The following is a 22,573-nucleotide window of genomic DNA, read 5'->3' on the forward strand; positions in this document are numbered from 1 at the left end:
ACAGAGACACTCAGTTTGTGTGTGTGAGAGAGAGAGAGATGCGCATTGGCCCTTTAAGTACGCTGACTCCACTCTAAGTACACTGCCTTTTTAAGTAGATCAGCAAGTTGAGACAGCAGCTGCTGCGAGCAAGCTCCCTCCATCCTGAGCCCTGTTGTGTCCCCACCTTGCTCTGTGGAGATGGGGTAAGTGAGGGGCAGGAGCAGGGAGGAGGGGGACACCCTGACATTAGCCCCCACTCTGCCCTCCCCCCTCCCCCCCGCACAGCAAGCAGGAGGCTCCCAGGAGCAGCTCCAAGGCAGAGGGCAGGAGCAGCACATGGCAGTGCGGGAAGGGACAGCTGAACTGCTGGCAATTGATAGCCTGCTGGGCAGCTGCCGCATAGGGAACTTAGGGGAGCGGGGAGCTGATGGGGGGCTGCCGGTCCACCCTGGTTCCAAGCCCCCACCAGCTAGCTCCAACGGGATGCTCTTCCTGCAAGCAGTGGACAAAGCAGGCGGCTGCCAAACAACATTATAAGGGAGCATTGCACAACTTTAAACTAGCATGTTCTCTAATTGATCAGCAACATAACAATGAAACAACTTTAACCGGGACGACTTTAAGTGAGGCGTTACTGTTGTCAAGGCTGGATCCCCACTTTGAACTTTAGGGTACAAATGTAGGGGCCTGCATGAAAACTTCTAAGCTTAACTACCAGCTTAGCTCTGGTCCGCTGCCACCATTTCCCAATTAGATTCCCACTCTGGGAAGCCCTGAGAAAACCTTTCACCAATTCCCTGGTGAATACAGATCCAAACCCCTTGGATCTTAAAACAAGGAGAAATTAACCATCCCCCCTCCTTCCTCCCACCAACTCCTGGTGAACACAGATCCAATCCCCTTGGATCTAAAACAAGGAGAAATTAACCTTTCCCCCTCCTTCCTTTCACCAACTCCTGGTGAATACAGATCCAAACCCCTTGGATCTTAAAACAAGGAGAAATTAACCATCCCCCCTCCTTCCTCCCACCAACTCCTGGTGAACACAGATCCAATCCCCTTGGATCTAAAACAAGGAGAAATTAACCTTTCCCCCTCCTTCCTTTCACCAACTCCTGGTGAATACAGATCCAACCCTCTTGGATCTAAAAACAAGGAAAAATCAATCAGGTTCTTAAAAAGAAGGTTTTTAATTAAAGAAAACAGGTAAAAATCATCTCTGTAAAATCAGTATGGAAATTAACCTTACAGGGTAATCAAACTTAAAGAGCTCAGAGGACTCCCCTCTAGTCTCAGGTTCAAAGTACAGCAAACAAAGATAAAGACTCTAGTAAAAGGTACATTTACAAGTTGAGAAAACAAAGGAAAACTAACACGCCTTGCCTGGCTATTTACTTACAAGTTTGAAATAGGAGAGACTTGTTTAGAAAGATGTGGAGAACCTGGATTGATGTCTGGTCCCTCTCAGTCCCGAGAACGAACACACTCCCAAACAAAGAACACAAACAAAAGCCTTCCCCCCCCAAGATTTGAAAGTATCTTGTCCCCTTATTGGTCCTTTAGGTCAGATGCCAGCCAGGTTACCTGAGCTTCTTAACCCTTTACAAGGAAAAGGATTTTGGAGTCTCTGGCCAGGAGGGATTTTATAGTACTGTACACAGGACAGCTGTTACCCTTCCCTTTATAGTTATGACAACTGTAATGTTTACCTTTTCCAAGAATGGGACATAATGAGGCTCGAGACCTTTCACAGTTCCAACTGGGAAGAGGAGGGGGAATGGGAGAGATTCTGGGTGGGTTGGAGGAAAGAGGTGAGAGTGGGTTTTTACAAAGCTGAAATTCAGCAAAAGTTTATGAACCATATAGACAATAGGACTGCATTTTTCAGCATCACCAGTGAAATGTGAAAGCAGGTGGGTTGTGAGTGAGTTCAACAGCTGAGTGTTGGGACTGGCACTGTTGGGGAAAGTATTTGGACGTTGCACATTTGTGATTGGGCTTGACAACAGTGAGTTAGGATCAGTTTAGATGTAGGTGAGTCCAGCAAGTGGGAGGAGAAATGGCAGTTGTTAGTGATGCACGTTGTGCTGGGTACATCTAGCTCTCTCTCCACCTTTGATTGAGTGCTTCACCACCTCTCCTATATACCAATACCACCTCCTGTGCGCCTATAATTCTCATTTTGTTACCTGTTCAACATTGCCACCCCAGAACTGTTTGAAGCTCTGTGACGTCTGGCGCCCCATATGGAAAGCCAGAAGTGGATGCAAAGCATAATTTTACAAATAGGGAGCTGAGAAGGGAAGGTGGGGCAAGCTGTCTCCAGAGATAGATAGGACTGCAGATAAGGCATTGGGTGAGGTGCTCTGGCTGGTTGATTCGGGCTATGTGTTATGTGGAATGCCTGGAAGATGAGGTCCCTGTGCAGCTGCATACCTTGAGATGATTTATTGATTCCTGTATTGGCTCAAAGCACAACTTCAAACTGCCTACCTTTCAATAATAAATCTTAAGTGCCCCATGGCACTGCTACTTATCCTACCGACAACACCCTCAGCAATATAGTTACCTGTTACCTCTGCAGGAAACCCCATAATTAGCTCCTAGGGTGGAGAAGGACATTTCTGGTGGCACACAAAGTTGAAAGCAGGTCTGGCTGGGGTTAAACAGGAAAGTGAGGGAGAAGTGGGCTGAGAGGAAGGAGAGGATCTGGATAGCAGATGAATGGTGTCTGAGCAGTCCTGGTGAGTTAGAATTATTAATATTTATGCAGGGTATTACCACAACATTAATTTAACCATAAATTCCTTTATTAAATCCAAATGCTAAATAGTATTTCTACAATTGCTCTAAATGTGTCTAACAGCCTACAAATAAGCAGTCACTACATCCAGTGCAGTAACAAAACATTTATGAGCATTTGATCAAGATACTTACAAACGAGCTAAACCCAGAGCTGCTCAGACCCATATTGGTCAGCTCCAAAGTGGTCAGGCAGGTATTAGCAATGAACCCTTTAAGAGATTATTTTTATACCCTTCAACAAACAAGTGATGTTATTGCCAGTTACTGACTTCAGCTAAAAACCAATTTGAGACAGTTCTTCCTTATTTCCAATCTTACTCTAGATAAGATTTACAACCTCCTCTCTGCCCAATGCCTTTCCTCCCCTCCTCTTTGCTGACCAATAGTTGTTTCATTGCACCTGGGTTCACATAGGCTTTAACATGGGTATGTTGTGGGTTGGGAAGGGCCATGTTGTCTCATTTTAAGACAGATTCTCTTTGTTTTATTTAAAATCATCTGCAGTCACCCCTATCAGTCAGAGGTGTTCCTTTTAGAAACTTTCCCTTATGTCATTCTTTGAACCAGACATCCTCCCTACTTCATTCCTTCTGGCCATATAATTCATTATCTTCAAAGGGCTTCCTTTTACTTGCTAGTCAGGGCCTTCCTTTACAACACATATATATTTTCTTAACCAAACTTAAACTGAGGGCTAATCAATACTGGCAATGCTAAAGCGCTGCTGTGGCAGCGCTTTAATGTCCCTTGTGTGGTCGCAGCACTGGAGAGAGCTCTCCCAGCGCTCTAAAAAACCACCTCAGTGAGAGGCATAGCTCCCAGCACTGGGAGCACGGCTTCCAGCACTGGTGCACTGTTTACACTGGCTCTTTACAGCACTGAAACTTGCTGCAGTCAGGGGGGTGTTTTTTCATACCTCTGAGCAAGAAAGCTGCAGTGCTGTAAATTGCCAGTGTAGAAAAGCCCTAATTCCAATTCTTTAATTTTGCATTAATCCTATATGCTGGAAGATGTACTTCTCAACAACCATGATGACTTTCTTCCCAGCAGGGTCCCCTGAATATTTGAAATGTCAGCCAGGAGGTGCAGGGGCTTCCCATAGGAAACTGTACTTTCAGCTACCATACTGAAGAATAAGAGAGCTTCTCTTTCCTCTATTACAGGCTGTTCCTCATCTGCCCCTGCCCAGCCAACAAATTTCTGGGACCTCTAGAGCTCTGGGGCTACCAGAGACTTGGGGGAGTGTAGGGCAATGTATGTCCTGTATAGTCCTGTTCCTAGCCCTGCCTCTTGCCTCTGGCTCTATAAAAACTGTAAGTTAGGACACTTACTAAAGGTCTTTTTTCCTAAATGCTGCCTGTTTGGGAACAACTAGGAATCAGGCCCATAGAAGGCAATTAGAAAAGTTCAGTAAAAACAGCGGGATGGGGAAATAATATAATTGGCTTATGAGACAAGCAAAAACAGAAATCTCTTTTACAGTCATTGCAACCACCACACACATGTACCAGTTTCCCCAGATCATCCTCAATACTCCCATTTGATGTGGAAGAGTTGAAAGATTTGTCAAGAAAAAATATATATATTTCTATTGTGCATTTAACTTCAAAAAGAGATGTGAAAAATCAAGGACCAATTGTTAGCAGTTCAGCTACTTGGAAAGGTGTGTTCAAAAAGAGAGTTCAGAGCAAATCCTGTCTGTAGGGAAGAAAAAGGGTAGATACTTCTGATACTGATGAGAAATAACTTCTTTAAGTTTTATTAACTTCTAAATATGATGGATGAAAGTTTGCTCACAGTTACACAGGTGCAACTTCACTGATTTCAATGGAGTTATATGAGTATAACAGTAAACCCATGTTGTCTTCTCTTAATACATTTTCTAGAATTAGAGCAGGGAATGGAAAGGGAAATCTAAGTATGATGATTGTACATTCAATCTTTTTTTTTTTATGTATAATAATCCTTGTTCCTCCAGCATGTATTTTCTGTACATAAACATTGCTGAGCAATCTTGGAGAAGTGACTAACATACATATTTATACTGTAAACCTTCTGTCTGTTTTCAGATACAAAAAAAACTATATGACGTTACATATTTTACCTATCCTATTTCTCTGGGAGATAAAGAAGTGTTTGTGCTATATCCCCAACTGGTGTAAATTTACATAGCCTCATGAAGTCAATGGAGCTATGTTGATTTACAGTAATTAAGGATCTGACCCTCTAGGTCTATTCCTCTCTTTAGGGTCTTGGAGCTTGGCCAAAAAATGGGAGTCTAAGAAAAGTATGCGCTTCTTGTAACACCTCAGTGTGCCTAGGAAGGTCTGTTAGGCCTTGTCTACACTATGGGGGTAAGTTGACCTAAGTTACACAACTCCAGCAACGTGAATAACGTACCTTAGGTTGACTTACTGCGGTGTCTACACCATGCTGAGTCGTCAGGAGACACTCTCCCATCAACTTATCTTACACTTCTCGTTCCGGTGGAGTACCAGAGTCGACGGGAGAGTGAACTCCGGTTGATTTAGGGGGTCTTCACTAGATCCACTAAATTGATCCCCGGTGCATCGGTTGCCACAGCATCGATCCCCGGTAAGTGTAGACATACCCTTAGAATATAACCAGAATTCAGCATTCTCCAGGTCCCCAAATCTGACCCATCGCCCTTTCCATCACACAAACTCAGTAAGTCAGGGTATATGTGTTTGAATTTGTGCTTTTGTGTTCATCCCTTTCACAATGGAGAATTAATTTTCACAGATTATATGTTTTAGTGCTTTTGAAGAAAATACATTAGAAGAAAATTGTTTATGAATAAGCCAACAAAAGATGGAATGCATGTGATGCTTCTTTGGGAGGGACAAAGAGAAGCTAGTAAAACTAAGTGGTCAGAGTTAAAGTCTATGCGACAGTTTAAATACCTTGGTTCAGTGTTGAGCTATGATGGGAATGTGGATATGGATGTTAGGAGTTGCATGAAGAGTGTTTGGTGCAAAAGGAGGGAGTTGACAGGAATCCTCTGCGATATGATTATGATTATTAGTGAAGGCACAAGTGGTACAATAAGGATGGAAAAAAGTTCAAAATACAAAGTAGGGAGGTAGAACAGAGATGTATAAGTCAAAAAAGAAGAAAAAATGCCAAAGGGACTTAGGTAGGCATCATACATTTTAGCCATTCAGTAGCCTTGGGTGTCATTTTCCCTAAGGCCGACCCTGGCAAGGCCGGCCTTAAGGATGAGCAACTCAGGTGACCTCCCAGTGTACCATGGTTGGGGCACGCTGTAGTCAAGAGGGTGTTGATAGAGGGTGCCTTGGCTGTCACCAGGAAGTTGACTGTAGCTCTGGTGGCAAGGGGGGTAGGAGGGGCTGCCATTCCCCCCTCCCACCCCCATCAGCAGTTACCAGTCACCTATGAAAGATACACTCAACAGGAATGGTTGGAGATGGAGCACAAGAGCTGCTGACTGTGACTAATGGGACAAAGTGAAGGCAAAAATATGTTTTAGTGTTTTGTTCAACCGAATGTGTCAAAAGATAGAGTTTCTATTACTTCCCTTGAGAAGTTATTGTACAGGTGATATCCCTTCTAGGTAATTTTTGCTATATCCAAACTAAATGTTCTTTTCCTCTATACTTCCTTGACCTCAAAATCTCTTCTTCTCTAATAATAATAAACCATGATTTCCCTAATGTCTTTTCAAAATTACTATCTCTAGGATGCTATCATTCTTGTACCCTCTGGTGTTTCTTTTCCTTCCTTTTCAGGGTGCTGGAACAATTTGTATAATGGGGGTGCTGACACCATTGAACCAAACTGTAAATCCTGTGTATGATGGAAACCACTTCAAGCCAATGGGTGCGGCAACACCCCCCAACACCTCTAGTTCCAGCACCTATGTACCTTTTGATGTTCTTTCTTTAATGTTGCTCAAAATTGTACTTTTGATCTGTATTCTAATATTCTATTGATGATATCCATGTCACGACTCAAGCTCTTACCCCAAGGGTGTGGCACCATTGACAAGGGATACAATATTAATTTTTATTTTCTGATTAAGCAGCCAATTCCAGTTTTACACTATGAGAAATAGGCTGTTCTGAGTTTAATGGGTGCACATTTGCATCATAGCTAACTTATGTTCAGCTTCCATGGCCACAGAGCAGCTGCTGAGTAGCAGAATTACTATCTTCAGCAAACCAGAGTTCAAAAGTTTCTCAAACATTTTTTTCCCCGATTTGCCCCTCTCTAGGGACAGTCCCAATATTTGGGGATTTTTCTTATATAAGTGCCTTTTCCCCCTAAAACACCCTGTCCTGATTTCTCATACTTGCTATCTGGTCACCCTCCTCCCACAATATCTCAGTCCCAAACAGTATCGCTATCCTAAAGGGAAGCAGGCAACATATCTTTTCCCAGACAAAACTACTGAAGCCAAGGCTGTAATATATAGCTAACAGAGTAGTGGATTAAAAATATATCTATTTAGAATCTGTCGGACATTTTCTATTAGATTTTTACAGTGTTAAGGAACATCAGATTTTGAGCTTAAAGTACTTGACAAGAATCTCATTAATGCCTATATAAGCCTAATACATTATTGAGGAATATACACCTCTACCCCAATATAACGCAACCCGATAAAACACGAATTCAGATATAACGCGGTAAAGCAGCGCTCCGGGGGGGCGTTATATCGGGGTAGAGATGTACCTTTAAGGGTGTTGTCTTGAAGTGCAAAAATCTTTAGCTAACCATGAGTTAATCTGTGTGGCAAGATTAGTTTACTGACTAGTTTGCATTTAGTTTTTTAATCCTCCCTGAGGCTTGGAAACTGGCTGAATGATTTACTCATGTGATAATAGTTAATAGATAATTTCACGCCTTGTCATCTGTAAACCAGCTGTGTTCATAACTGAAGGGTGTATAGAGTGAAATCCTACCCGGGCACGGGAAGGAATGCTAGGCTGTGCGTCCTCTGCTTGAGAGATCCTGCTGACTGGTGCAGGATTCAGTAGAGTGGCCTGAGAAGCTGCTCAGTTAGTCTATATAGCTCCTTCCTGGCTAGCAAATGGGGAGGCGGTGACTGGACAGCAGGGCTGGCTCTAGGCACCAGCTAAGGAAGCAGGTGCCTGGGGCGGCAAATCTGAAGGGGCGGCACTTCGCCTGTCCTAGGGGTGGCACTCCGACTCTCCCCACCCCCCCTTTGGTGGCAATTCAGCGGCAGCTTTTTCATTTCTTCTTCTTCGGCGGCAGTTCAGCAGCAGCTCTTTCATTTTTTCTTCTTCGGCGGCACTGCTGCGCCCACTTTTTTTTTTGCTTTGCTTCGCCGCTTGGGGTGGCAAAAAAGGTAGAGCCGGCCCTGCTGGACAGGCTGACCTGCTGCCCACTGTGGGACTGTAGAGCATCACTAGTGTGAGTCTGTATCACTAACGCTCCCTTACGTGCTGCATCCTGCTCTGCTACTGTGGATAGGGAAGAGGCTCTCTATGCAACCTTCCTCCTGCTTTCTACACCCAGACAGCAGGATCTGACTCAAATGAGGATGCAAAAGAGGATTCTTACAATGCTACAGAGTGGGCTGGCCCTTTAGGGGCAGATGGGTTCAACCCCTCTTTTTCCTAGTTATCTGCCTCCTAGGTGATGGGTTTTGGCATTGGGTCAAGTGATCTGGCATCATGCAATGGCATGGGTTTTGGCATGGGCTTGTGATTGGTTCAGGTGACCTCTCATCATGTGATGGTAGCCTGTGGATGGGGCTTCCTAAAAGAAGAAGCCTGCTTTGTCAGCAAGGGGGAGATTTGTTTCTAGGAAAGCCCAGGGAGACACCTAGAGTGGGCCTGGCAGAGTACCCCTGCTCAAAGGGACCTGAGGAACTGAGGTCTGGGGTTCTGACACAAAGGTACAGAGAGATACCTTCAGGGAGCAAGAAGGCATCTAAAGGGGAATGAGGGTCAGAGAGGACCAAGAGTGAAGCTCTCCTTCCCAGGCAGAAGGAAAGACGTGGCTGGAGCTGCCTATAGCCAGGGTCAAGAGCAAAATGCTTCAGAGGGAATTAGGAGCCCAAGAGGGGCATAATGGAATTGTGTGCATGGAAAAAGAAGGCTGGGATAGTGTAGCTTTGAGTGGCACTGTTATTTTATGTTAATAAATCAGGCCTTAGAGGGGAGAGTAATTTTGTTTGAGGAAGGAAGGAAGGAAATTGAGGTGGTTGCAGAGTCTGACACCAGGTGAGTCAAGACTCTGCTATGTCCATGATGAAAAAAAGAGAACTGAACACTCCAGAAATCTTGACAAATTGCTGCAGTCACAAACAATCTTTTAATGTGTGATCTAGTTCTGTGTATTTGAACTTTTCAGTATCCATTTTTCCTATTTAAACTTTAACTTCATGCATTATAACTTCACTCACTAGGTCAGGTAGTTAACCGTTTCATCTGGATACAGAGAATGCACAGTTTTGAAGGTCAGACTGCCTTAGAAACAGGAAGACTCAGAGTCGTCTTACACCCATCCCTCAATAATAATATTTAGATCTAGTGCACCCTCATGTAAATGCCTCTGAGTATCTAATAAAATGGTGGCTAAAACTCAAAGCAAACCCCACTTTATTTTTAAATCTGATGTCAGGTTAACTCCTCCATCCTCCCCATCCTTCTTTCTCTCTCACTACTTGCCTTCTGCTGTCAGGATCTCATCTTTCTATATTTCCAAAATTGAAAGACGACTGGTCCTGCAAAGCCATGACCTCTATTAGAGACAATGGGAAGAAGGGACATTATTATCTGAAGTGAATTGACAAAAAAATCTTCCCAGCAAAAAGCCCAAATGTTTGCCTTTTCATTAAATCATTTAAAAGATAAAATGTGCTAGTTTGGCTTTGGTGTGCTCCCATTTTCACACAGTTCTGTTTTTTAATCTCTGAAGAGAGACAGTTTGACAATAGTTTGGCTACCAGAATCAGATATTGGGAGAGGGAGAAAAGTTTGAGAAACTTTTGACCAGTGGTTTGCTGAGGATAGTTATTCTCCTAAACAGCCACTGATCCTTCACCATGGAATCTGAACACAAATTTACCATGATGCAAATGTGCACCAGTTAAACTCAGAACAGTCTATTTCTGAGCAAAATTAGAGTTGGATGCTTAATCAGAATATAAAAATTCATATTGTAACTCTTAGCTAGGGTGATGAATTTGGTGTTGTAAGAAAGTGCTGTGAGTAGAAAAATTATCACTTGGCTCAGTATATTGAAAATGTAAAAATCATGAGGACATCTGTATTTCATTCACATTAGTCAGAGGTGGAAGGAAAATTATATGAATTATCATTACTCTAGTCTCTTGCAGCATTGCAGATATAGCAAGTATCTGAACCATGCAGATTTGGAAGTATAGAAACACATGATTCAAAGCTGAGTCCAGTTAACATGAAAAAGGTTAAAAGACTGTAACCAAGCACAAGATCCCTCTCAGTAAAAGACCACAGCTTCCTCTGGCTCAAGCCTCAGATCCCCTGTTTCTTTACAGCCTTTACGTGCACCAGTTATAAAAAAAATCAACATTATTAATTCAAGGGACAAGATGATCACCTTTCCCAACTGAGTTAGAGTCTTTACTTGTGGACTGCTTAGTTGATCTCTACCTTGAGCTCTACCCCTACAAATGGAAGTATTTTTTCACATAACACACAGTCAACCTGTGTAACTCCTTGCCAGAGAATGTTTTGAAGGCCAAGACTATAACAGGGTTCAAAAAAGAACTAGATAAATTCATGGAGGATAGATCCATAAATGGCTATTAGCCAGGATGGGCAGGGATGGTATCCCTAGCCTCTGTTTGCAAGAAGCTGGGAATGGGCGACAGGGGGTGGATCACTTGATGATTACCTCTTCTGTTCATTCCCTTTGGGACCCCTGGCATTGGCCACTGTCAGAAGACAGGATACTGGGCTAAATGGACATTTGGTCTGACCCAATATGGCCATTCTTATGTTCTTATGAGTTAAACCAGTCCTTGGGAGAAGCGAAGACAAACATTTCACTACAAGTATAATAATATAATTACAGATTATCAAACTTTTCTTAATTTTCTTAACTTTTGAACTTAAAGTGGCAAAGTTACAGAGTTTTTAATTTTTCCTTTTGCCCTTCAAAGATGGAAAAATTTTGAAATGTTACAGAATAGAAATAGGAAAAATTAAAATAAAAGAGAAAAAAGAAGTGGAAAAATATTCCATAGATGTCATTTTTTGTCCAGTGAGGAAAAGTTGAAAAAACAAAAATCTAAACTTTTGAAATAACCGTGTTTCAAAAAAGGTTTATTTTAAAGAAACAAAACCAAAAAACAAAAAGTTTTTAACTCAAAATAAAGTTTTTAATTCAGAAATTTCCCATTTAAAATTTTAGTCAAAATATTTTACCACAAAAATTAGTTTCCCAAAAAAGTTTATTTTTCAATGTTTTGGTTGAAAATTTTTGACAAAAGTATTGCTGAGTCATTTGAACAACTGGATGAGGGTTATAATTTCCTGTGCCATTTGCCATATTGTCCAGATGAACTGAGATATTGGACTTGACAGATCATTAATCCATTCTGATATAGCAATACTTACGCTCCTATGGTCACTGAAAATTAAACTAGTTCCCTATATTAACTTATTAGCCATTGGTATAGAATATCAGCATTGAAGGGCAGGTTCTAATAAGGACTTGATCTTGAAGACCAAGTACTTATATTAATCAAAATCCACAGCAGTAAAGCTAGTTAAAGTTTAGTTTTATATCTATTATTATTTATATTTCAATTGCAACCAAAGGCCACAATCAAAATTGGGGTCTCATACTGCTAGGCACTATTCAATCACATTGGTATTCATTATCCCTATCCCAAAGAGCTTACAACCTAATTGAAGAAAAGACACAGCAATAAGTGTGACAAATGTTAGGAAGGAAGGGGAAAGGGAGAGCAAACGTAGCAGTAATGTGATATGTTTACATAATCTGGTGAGAACAACATGGGAGTAGGAAAAAAGGGAGGAAATGGGAAGGAAGACATTAAGTGAGAAAGAGGAAAGGGGACAGAAGGAAAAAGGGGAAGAGGAGGGAGGGAAGGAAGGAAGGAAGCTGGAAAGGATCATGTAGGGCAGGGAGAGTGAGGCTGTCAGTGGAGAGCCATGAGAGAAAGAAGGGGGTGGGATGAGGCCAGAGTAAAGGGCCAGTCATCAGAGACAAGAGAATGTCCAGAGTTCAACTTGTAGAATGTAGTCTGCAGACCTCTATGGAGTTATTTGTTGGGGAAAAAATAATATCCCATCACTGTAGTATCTGAGCACTTGTGTGCCTGTGTTGGTGATGAATCTGTCACTCCTTACTGCTGAACACTGAGAGCCACATTTTTGAGGCACCTAACTCCCATTGATGTTAATGGGAGGAGCCTAAATACCTTTAAAAATCTGGCCCTAAGAGCCTTATCATGTGATATTAAAAGGTTAAAAAAGGGCATGTCTTGAGAAAAGAAGATTGTGGGGGCTGATTATAGTCTTCCAATGTATTAGGTGCTGTTATAAATTCTTCTCCATGTCCACTGAAGGTAGGACAAGAAGTAATCAGCTTGCTCTGCAACAGGAGAAATTTAGGTTAGATATAAGGAAAAAATTTCCTACTATAAGTATAGTTAAGCACTGCAACAGGCTTCCAAAGGAGGTTGTGGAATTCCCATCACTGGAGGTTTTTAAGAACAGGTTAGATAAACACCTGTCAGGGTTGGTCTAGGTGTACTTGGTGATCCCTCAGTGCAGGGGACTGGACAAGATGACCTCTCAAGATCCTTTCCAGCCCTACATTTCTGTGATTCTGTGGTGCGCTGAATACCTTCTACAAGAATGTAATGGCATTCAGCATATTAAAAGTGGCACTCAGCACTTTGCAGGACCAGTCCCTACTGTAGCTTTTCATTTGCATTTAGAATTGGGAGTTTTAAAGTTACACTGCCAAGGGATAAGGAGGGAATAGAAAAGAGTTATTTAGGCGAGATAGTATCTTATCACGAGTAGTTAGTGTACAAAAGTTCATATTGGAACTACTTGTCCTAAGATGGGGTTGCTAGATCATGATTGCCTTACAGCGTATATATGGCAGTAATAAATTGCTACACTAATGGAAATTAGAACCGGACAGTCTTGAAAAAAGTTCATTATTGAACACATTATTGTTGTCTTGTCTCTCAGCATTATTATTTAAAGATTACCCTGAGGAGAAAACAGAGGTTGGATCTGCCCCACCATTATTTGTACTTACATCCAGTAAATCTGTATTGCTTATCCAGTGCAAGTTTCTAAAACAGATTCTATCCATGTGAACCAAGTTTTAGGAGAGTTGAAGAATTAGACTTGTATTGGATCTATTTAAGAATAAGTTAAAGTATGTTGGATATCCAAGTGTACAACAAAAGACCAAATTCTGCCTTTGAGTATGCTCCCACAGGGTTCCAGTTGACTTATATGTATGCCTGCATGCACAAGGGCAGAAACTGGCCTTTACATGGCGGATGGATTGCATAGTCCCATTGACTGTTTGAGTATTGTCACTTGCACATTTTTGATTGTCACATGTCACTGTTATAGAAAAAGAGCATTCCAGCAAGAGGCAACCTTTAGCAATGCCATTTCTGATTCATCTTCATCAATGTTTCATATAGAGCACATTTAAAAGGTATTACCCTGTCTTCTCATTTAAATGGATGCTAGAATGAGATTTCCCTGCCAATATGAGATAGAATGATATTCCATATACAATTAGTCGAACGAAGTGTTTGAATCCAGTCTTTCACAGTGATAAATTATAATGCTATTCCTGTAGTCATCTTGGTCACTTCAGCCTGTGCGAATGTAACTTCACTTGTACTGTTATACCAATAGAATAAAAACCAGCAGGATCTTATTAAGAGGGATAAGGCAAAGATGCCACATTTATTGTAAATATAATGATAAAGCAAAAGATAAAAGTAAACAACGTTGTTTGACCACTTATTCCTATCACTACTTATTCCTTACACACACACACACACACACACACACACACACACATATTCATTTACACAATCATTCATTTAAGTTCTGTATAGGTGTTATAGTTACCAGCCTAGAAGTTGCTCATGCCAAGTTACTGGCCAGGTATCTTGGTCATGAGGATGGAGCCGAATCTGTGTCAGGTGCACCTGATGCTCCTGGAGATTGGCAGCAGAACCAGAGACTCAAAATCCTCAGTCTTGAGAGTCCATTCTTATAGGAATTAATTCCTATGTTAGTCTATAGAGCTGTTTCATTCTGCTGTTGCTGACTCAATCAAGCAGATGGCACATTCCTGGTGGCTCCAAACTGTCCAAAGTTTGTGTTTCTCATCCTTCCAGGTGATGGGGTGGATCCCAGTTTACCCTCCGGGGGTTCTGGTGGTCCACTTTACACATTCTTCGGCCGATGGATACTCCCTTTCTAGGCTGGCACCTCCCTAACCATTCATGTACATCAAGCATTCATTAACATACATTCCATATCATAACCATATTTTAATTTACTGTCTCCACCACTTTCAGGGTGTGTGCTAATTCATTTGAGACTCCCGGCCCTTTAATCACAGAGGGTGAAGGTCTAGGAGCCGTTGCTGTTACAATGAAGTGAAAGTCACTTAACACCTTATAGTGTTTGTTTACATTGTATTAATTACTTCAAGAACAAAGTCAATTAACTTGTTTGTAAGTTTTACATAGTAATAAAGTATCTTTCACAGGATAGATACAATCAATGGTTTCTACAGACAGTAGCTTACACGTTTTAACAGAAGACCCAAGAGATTTTTGTACTTGGTGAAACTGTTGGATTTTACAGTGTGGGGGACAAATTTTTGGGGGGGTCACTGTCACTTGGGGGAATCACTGTTAGTACCTTCTTTAATATCCCTACAGTACTGCAACTAAACCCCAGCTCACTATTCTCAAATCTGAAGTTTGTATGCAAGCAGCATTTTGGACTTCATTATGGTATTTGCACACAGTTATACAACATAATGTTTTATGTTAATTCCAGCTCCTAGAAGGATGTGTGTACAATAAAACCATTAAAGGTACAGCAAAAATGCTGTCTGGGGATATTGCAGACCTCACACTTCATCACCACTCAGAGTGTACAATATAATAATCAAGTTGACTCTAATTATCTTTTCATGTAAACCACTGGATCTTTGATATTGAAAATATATCACCATCAAGGTTAGTTTCAGCTAAATGCAGGCTCCCCAGGTAATAGCAATACACATCAGACAGAAATATAAACTAATAAAATCTAGTTCTGAATAATTATATGCAATTAACATTACTAAAGATGTTTAAAAAGCTGTTAGTTTTGTGAAATTGCATACCAGAGTAGATTAGAGTTTCAAGCAAGCAAACAAAAAATCCCTCACTCTTAAATGAAAGATCCTTTGTATTGTTGTTATTAGAGTAACAGCCAGAGACTCCAACTAATATCAGTGCTAAGTGTTATATAGTACCTTGCCCCAAAGAGCTTCTAAGCTAAATAGACAAGACAGACAAAGTGTTACATAAACAGATCCGTCCACAAATGAAGTTTGGGTATGCAAAAAATATTCATCTAATTCTGTCTCTAATTAAGTCATGCTCACATGCTTTCATCTGGTTGTATCTATACAATCAGAAGGTATCACATCTTTGTAGAAAACTCTTAAGTGCCTGATCTTAATAAGTGACTACAATGGGAGCTGAATGATAGATGTGCAGCATCAGTCAGGATCAGGACCCAAATTCTTGATAATTTTTAAATTGCAATTTACAAAATGTACTATTTGAGATTATATTTTATCTTGAATATAAATTATATCTAATCTTATTTTATTAGATATAGCATCATTCCTACAAACTGTTTCAAAATATTGAACAAAGTAAGGACCAGATATTATGAAGACTTATGCATCTGAGTAGTCCCACTGAACCCAATTAACTGAAGTCAGTTAATTAAGGGGCCAGTTCTACAAACCTTACCTCTATAGATGAATCAGTGATATAGTTAAAGGCAGTGGTCCTAGGATCATAAAGATTTTCCCTTTTCTCCTACCAGGGCCGGCTCCAGGCACCAGCATTCCAAGCAGGTGCTTGGGGCGGCAATCTGCAAGGGGCGGCAGTCCATGTGTTTTTGCCGCTCCAAGCAGTGCGCCGAATTGCCGCCGCGGACGGCGGGGGCAGTCCATGTGCTGTTAGGGCAGCATGCACGTTTCCACAGCGGTGGCAACTTCTATGTTCAGCTGCCCGCGGGGGCAATTCGGTGGCTTCTGTCTTCCAGCTGAAGACAGAAGCTGCCACCGAATTGCCGCCGCCGCGGAAACACGTGTGCCGCCCTAATGGCACACGGACTGCCCCTGCTGTCCACAGCGGCAATTCGGCGTGCTGCTTGGGGCGGCAAAAACAGTAGAATCAGCCCTGTCTCGTACACTCAACATTACTATTCTTCGTGACAATACCCACTTATTTTCAGTTTCTTTCAGCTCACACAGCTGGAAGGATAGTTTTATGTTAAGGCCAGGAAATGTGTGTTCTGTTCACAGTGCAGTCTCAGACTTCCTGTGTCACCTAAGGGTGAGATGCTAACTTCTGTTGCCTCACTGGTAAACCATGTTCCAATATATCTACTGTATGGGGTGCTGTGGGGCTTAATTTCTAAAGCACATTGAAGTCCTCAAATGGAAAGGTTTTTAAAAGTACAAAGTTTTTCTTTAATTTTCTTCAGCCTGCAGGTGAATGATAGCATGGAAAGGAAGTAGTGGGCAAATACTGTGTGAGTGGTTTTCAGAGAGCTGGAGGGAACTATGCAGTAGCAGTGACCAAAAACTAATGCAGATAAGGTATGGGGGAATTGGAGCAGACTTAAGTTGATACAAAAGAAGGGAGGCATTGCAGTTCAGGGATGGATAGAGGGTGAGGGGAGAAAGCCTAATAAAGAAATAGAGACAGACATGCTTGGCTTTTTGCTCTGTGTTAAGACACAAGAGTTAAGCATTCTTTGGTAACCTGCTTAGAGTCCAGTCCTGCTTGCACTGAAGTAAGTGGTAATGCTCTTATTTATTTCAATGGGAACAGGATCAGGACCTAAATACTATATTCTAAAGCTGGTTTTCACTCTTGAATTGTGGAAAAATCTCTTGGAAAAGGTACAGATTTTATTTCTATCTTTTGGTTCTTTTTTTATAGCCTCTCATGCCGTTTATAACAACCTTCTCCTTTCTTCTCATCCTGGATTCTCAGATGACTATTCAGTGAGACATTTTCTAATCGACATAAAATATTTTGATGAAGTAATAAAATATTGGAATAATTATTTTTTTCTTTTGGCACATCCTTTCATAGTTTCTTTTATTTTACTTTAACTGTTTTAGATTTATACCCCACACAGGACAAGTATGAATAAGAAAGCCAATGTGAAAGGGACAGCTTTTGCAAATGGTGAAGTTCCATTCCTCCATCATTGCTGTAAAATGTCAGATAGTGTGTTGAATGGACTTTCTTACAAGGATAATCAGAACAAAGATCCATGGAGCATAATTCACAGAGCAATATCAACTTTTGTTAAAAATAGTTTGCCCTTTCAATTTAAGTTTCGTTTGGGCTCTTTCAGTACATTATGGAGATTAGTTCTAGTGGTACTCTTCCACATAGTTCTGAATTAATTAAGTAAATCAATTTCTTTCACTTGGCTGAAAAGCAGCTTAATCATCATTTTTGCACTATTTCCCCCCCCCTCCCCATTCTCATCTCTTCTCTTCCTCATAACTTATACCAACACCTACAGAATTTTCTACAGAAAGATGACTAATGATTATCTCCTTCATGATCCACCATTGGTTAGAGCAGCAACATGTGACCTTTAGCAATTATAAAGCCCGACAGATTCAAAGAGAACTGGAAAATAATTGACGTGCAGTGTCCATATGGTGCTGCAATGTTTCAGTCATGAGATTGCAGCTCTCCATCAGTACATGACGATGCTTGCTCACAAATCGCACAAACCAATGTCAGCATGTGTCTATCTGTGACTCTCATAGACTCCATTCAACACTATCACCCTCTCCCACTCTTCCTTTCCTCTCACACCTATCTGGTTGATCAGAGAGAGGGACTGTTCCTCCTCTCTCCCCTCCTGTTCCTCACTTCTGCTGCCTTCTGAGAAGGAGGGATTTTTTCCTCCTCACTTTACTACTTTCAACTGCACATTTTCCCTCCAGCTGCTTAGGTGGATGGAAGGGAACCTGGTGCCTCTGGTGAATTTGATCAGCGTTCCCCATCTATATCAGTGCAACATAGAGAGTGTGTTCCACCTGAGTGAAGCCACATTCAGATCTGTGGACTCTACGAGTCTCTAAGAGCCATATGTGGCTTATAAGGTCCTAGATTGAGCTTCAGTGAGTATCTCTGGGCTAGTGTGTGCTGGAAACCTGACCACTAACCCTTTATCTGGAATGACAGATGCAGTTTTTGCCTGAACTGTGATATTAGAAGAAAGTTCATTGTTAAACTCTCATCCTATAAGTATCAGATTAAAGATTTTATCCAGCTCCCATTACGGTTATTAGAAAAACATGCATTGCCTTTATTAGGAGTTGGATTGGGCCCTAAGAAACCAATTAATTTTTTTTAATTTGAAGAATCAGAATTAAAAGCATATACACATGTTGCTCCATTATATTTTGGGATTATAGTAAATTAAAGTTTTCAGTGAAAATGAAAACATACACAGAGGGACAAGACTAAACAAATTAAACCTGAACAGCTTCTAAGTAAATGGACATGAACAGGTTCCTGAAACAAAACAAGGTAAACAAAATTATACAAGGGTTAGTGGATAAAGCATGTGAGGAGAGATGGAGAGAGCCACTGTGAGGAGCCCTATGTTAAATTATCCAAGGCACAAAGTCCATCTCAGCCAATCATATAAAATTGTTTATAAAAGTAAGCAAAAGTTGGAGATAAATAGACTGGAACTAATTGGATTTTTTAGGTTAACAAGAAGTTGAAAGATTCTAGAAGTGGGAAGTAATGTCTCTAGTAGAAATCACTGACGTGATTTTGGCTTCATTAATTTTATTGGGCTGAGGTTGCCACCCTTCTTGACATTGTTTATCTGGGGGCCACTGAAAGAGCCAGTGGGATGGGTGGACTGGAAGGAGCAAGTTCATCATCATGGCTCCCATTATCCTTATCACTTCTAGGGGCCCCAAGATCCATGACGACGCCACTGGGCCTTTATTATCCTGATCCTGAAAGATGTCCTAACCAGACAAAGCCATAGAGAGGGAAGCTTAATGGCATCAGCACTTCCGCCAGCTCTGGCTAGCTCCTGAACAACATCTAAAATGTGAACCTGAGGTGCCTACTGTTATGCCCTTGTTCTTGTGTCATTTTCTTTCCTCTCCTTATTTCGCCTCTTTTCTGTCTTTCTCTTTTTGCCTCCTGGCTAAAAAGAGCCTGCGTTAGTTGGACAAGACAACTCCCCCTTTTACAACACTGCTGTGAGCCTGTGCCCAGAAAGGCCAGCTGAAAGCTATGCCTTAGATAGCGTGACACTGGTAAAAGTTTACCAGATTTTGGAGTGTCTGATAAGACCATGAACTGTACCTGTAATTTCCCAAGGTTGCAAATGAGAGTGATTGTCAGAGACAGAAGCTGTATTTTCTATCTCTACTATTCTTTTGTCTCCCCTTTTGTGTGAGTTTATCTTGTTTTCTTTTAAAGGAAACAGGATTTGACTTCAATGACCACAGCTCGACCATTTAAATGAACTTTCTTTTTTTCCTAAAAGGAACAGTTAATACCATCATTAATTCAATTTGAAAAGACTATCAAACAGAGGTTTTCTCCTATAAAAAAACTCAATATAACTAAAGGGAAACAGAATATAGGAAATTGTTCAGATAAAAGGCTTATTTACTTTTTAACTTTCAAATGCTTTAACTTCCTTTTCTATGTGTTTAATAAAAGGTTTTAAAGATTTTTATTCATGGTTGTTACAATGGGAATAAGCCAGTGATAATATGACACAGACACGATTCAATGTTGTAACAGTAAACAAGGGTCTTCTTAATATTTTATCCCTTGGTGGGCCAAAGACACCCCCTTAACACAAGAGAAATACATTTATAAGTCTAGAAAAGAGAGGCCTTGGGGGCCACATGTTCTTTGTCTATAAATATTTTCAAGATAATGGTATTAAAGAAAGAACAGAACTGTCTATGATCTCAGGGAATGTTAGAACAAGGAGAAGTGGCCTTAAGCTAAAGAATGGAATATTTAGGCTAGACCTTCCAGGAAAAGTTTTAACAAGAACAATTGGCCAGTAGAATGGCTGTGCTTAAGATGCCATTACTGCAGATATCCAAGGTCAGAAGCAATAGGACATTAATGGAAATGATGTAGTGAAGAGCTCAGCAAAATTCAGAGGGTCAGGTTAGGTGACCCAAGTGGTCATTACTGGCTCTACCGCTATACAATTCCATGAAAGGGGATTGTTTTTCAAACAGTATTTCTTTCAACTGGTGTGTTAATACATTAGTTCGTTAAGTGTTAAAGCAAAGTATCAGTTTTAGAGAAAGCATTGACAAATCTTGTTATCTATGGTAATTGACTCATATCACAAAAACCAAGCTGCATGGTAGTTGCTAACTTACAACTGAGCTAACATAAAATATAATTCAGACAGGTTTTTCCAGGGTACATTTGAATCATCTCCTCTGTGACAGCATTATTTGTAACAGTTAACATGTACAGTTGTATGCTGTCAGGAAATGGCAGTTTTATTCCTGACACTACTGTCTAGCCTAACCTAAGGACTGATGTAATTGGAGTTGCTAATATTTATTATGGCTCTTGTGACCTACCAAAAAGAGAGCTGATTGCACATTGAATGAAAAGGGCTTACTCTGTATGTCTGTCTCTATAAATTAAAGAAAAGTGAGAGAAATCAGCTTACAGACTCCTATTTGCTATCGCTGAACTCCTATTTGCTATCTAGAATAGATTGTTAGAACTATGAATGCATTCAATGTTCCTGTTTTGATTTTTATGAACCCACATGAAAAATCACATTGTTCCTGACCTTTATCTCATCCTCCAATACCTCACATGTCCCCTTTCCTGAGTCTAGGTCCATGAATTCCTAATTTCCCATCACTCCAAATTGTAGACACATGAATAAATAAAAATTAAATGTACTAATGTCAAAGTTTTCCTTTCCTTTCCTTTCCTTTCCTTTCCTTTCTGTTTAATAAAAATACTTTGTATAGTGCTTTCCATCCAAGGATCTTAAAGATCTTAGCAATGTGGGTCAGTTTTCTTATCCCCATTTTATAGATGGGGAAACTAAGGCACTGAGAAGTTAAGTGAATTGCCAAGGTCAGTCACTGAGTCATTGGGAAAATGAGGAATTGAACACAGATCTCTCAGATCCAAGTTGCCTGCACTAACCAGTAGATAATACCGTCTCTCTGCTATTTCTTCTGTCTCCACAGATCATTTTTATAAAATCACCATTCTATTTTTCTTTTCTCCCTTGATATCTTTTTCACCTTGCCTAGTTTGCCTTCCTCCTAATCTGCCTGCCCTTCAGCATACCTTCCAGTCATCTGGTTTCCCTTTCTAACTAACTTGGTCCACACACAAGGAATAATGGGACAGGAGGATCTTCGGGACTTGGTTTTCTTCTTCTGTGCTGGGTTCTTTTGAGTTCAATGTCCACAACCTTTACCCTTGAGGTGGAGTCTGAAGGGAATACTGCCTCAGTGCTGTGTAGCTGGCTTCCATTCAGCATGAGTGCGGTCTACAGCTGTGAGGTAGCCTATGGCCAAAGGCTACATTGACAGCTCCATAGAGGAAGGACTGCAGCAGAGCTTAGTGCTGCTTGTGTCACTCACCCAGCTCTGTGAAGATACTGAAGTTTAGGTGTGGCATAGAAGAAGCAATTCATTAAAAAGTGGCTTTAAAGTGATAAATTATTAATATTTGTTTTAAAATGCAAGAATCAGATTTTGTTTTTTTGGTATTTTTTAATATCTCAGATTTACCTATATCAGCTTTATCACTTGGTTGTATGATCTCATGAACAACTGATTTGTTTGCACTGTGGTAAATGGACAGTTTACTCATATGTCTTGTCTGTGACTTTCCTTAGGAGTGTCCCAGTGGGATTGTTAATGAAGAGACCTTCAAAGAGATTTATTCTCAGTTCTTTCCACAGGGAGGTGAGTACTCTGCAGACATAATTAGCATTGCTAGCATTTACAGTGAACTGCACTTGTGAATTTCTAAATTGGATTATCAGCCCATTGTTCATATTCATAAACTGGTTGTATAAAGTTCTGTAGAGAATTGTAAGTATCTTAATAGATAGAAGTGTTCACAGGCATGTATGGCAGTAATCAAAAAGAGGAGGTATTTACAAGGTGTCAGGATATAGTTGTGAATACACAATCTGAGTATCTTTGAAAATCAGGATTCTCTCAGCAGCTCACCTCCTTGTAAGCTTTAATACAGCTATGTCTTTGCTACTCCTTGCCTCTCTCCCCTCCAGTAGGAATTTGTGTAGGAGGTAGTTTAAATGTGTGGGCCAAATTCAAATCTAGTGAAAGTGGGTGAAATCCCATTAACTTCAGTGGGATTTCTTTCCCTACTCCAGGTCTTTTTTCATCCTCTTTATTGAGTGAAGTGGTGTCCTGTGATGTTCAGTAATTT

General features: G+C 40.8%; 1 protein-coding gene across 6 annotated transcripts in view; it reads left to right on the top strand.

The window, feature by feature from the left end:
• The window catches only part of KCNIP4 (potassium voltage-gated channel interacting protein 4), a 404,115-nt gene that overhangs the window by 342,969 nt on the left and 38,573 nt on the right, over positions 1-22,573 (top strand). For all 6 annotated transcript variants that reach the window (XM_042855423.2, XM_005303438.5, XM_042855424.2 and 3 more), the window contains exon 3: positions 22,014-22,083. In XM_042855423.2, coding sequence (XP_042711357.1) covers positions 22,014-22,083 — 70 coding nt within the window. The remainder of the gene's footprint in view (positions 1-22,013; positions 22,084-22,573) is intronic.

This window comes from Chrysemys picta, chromosome 5 (assembly GCF_011386835.1).
Source record: "Chrysemys picta bellii isolate R12L10 chromosome 5, ASM1138683v2, whole genome shotgun sequence".
Taxonomy (NCBI): domain Eukaryota; kingdom Metazoa; phylum Chordata; order Testudines; family Emydidae; genus Chrysemys; species Chrysemys picta.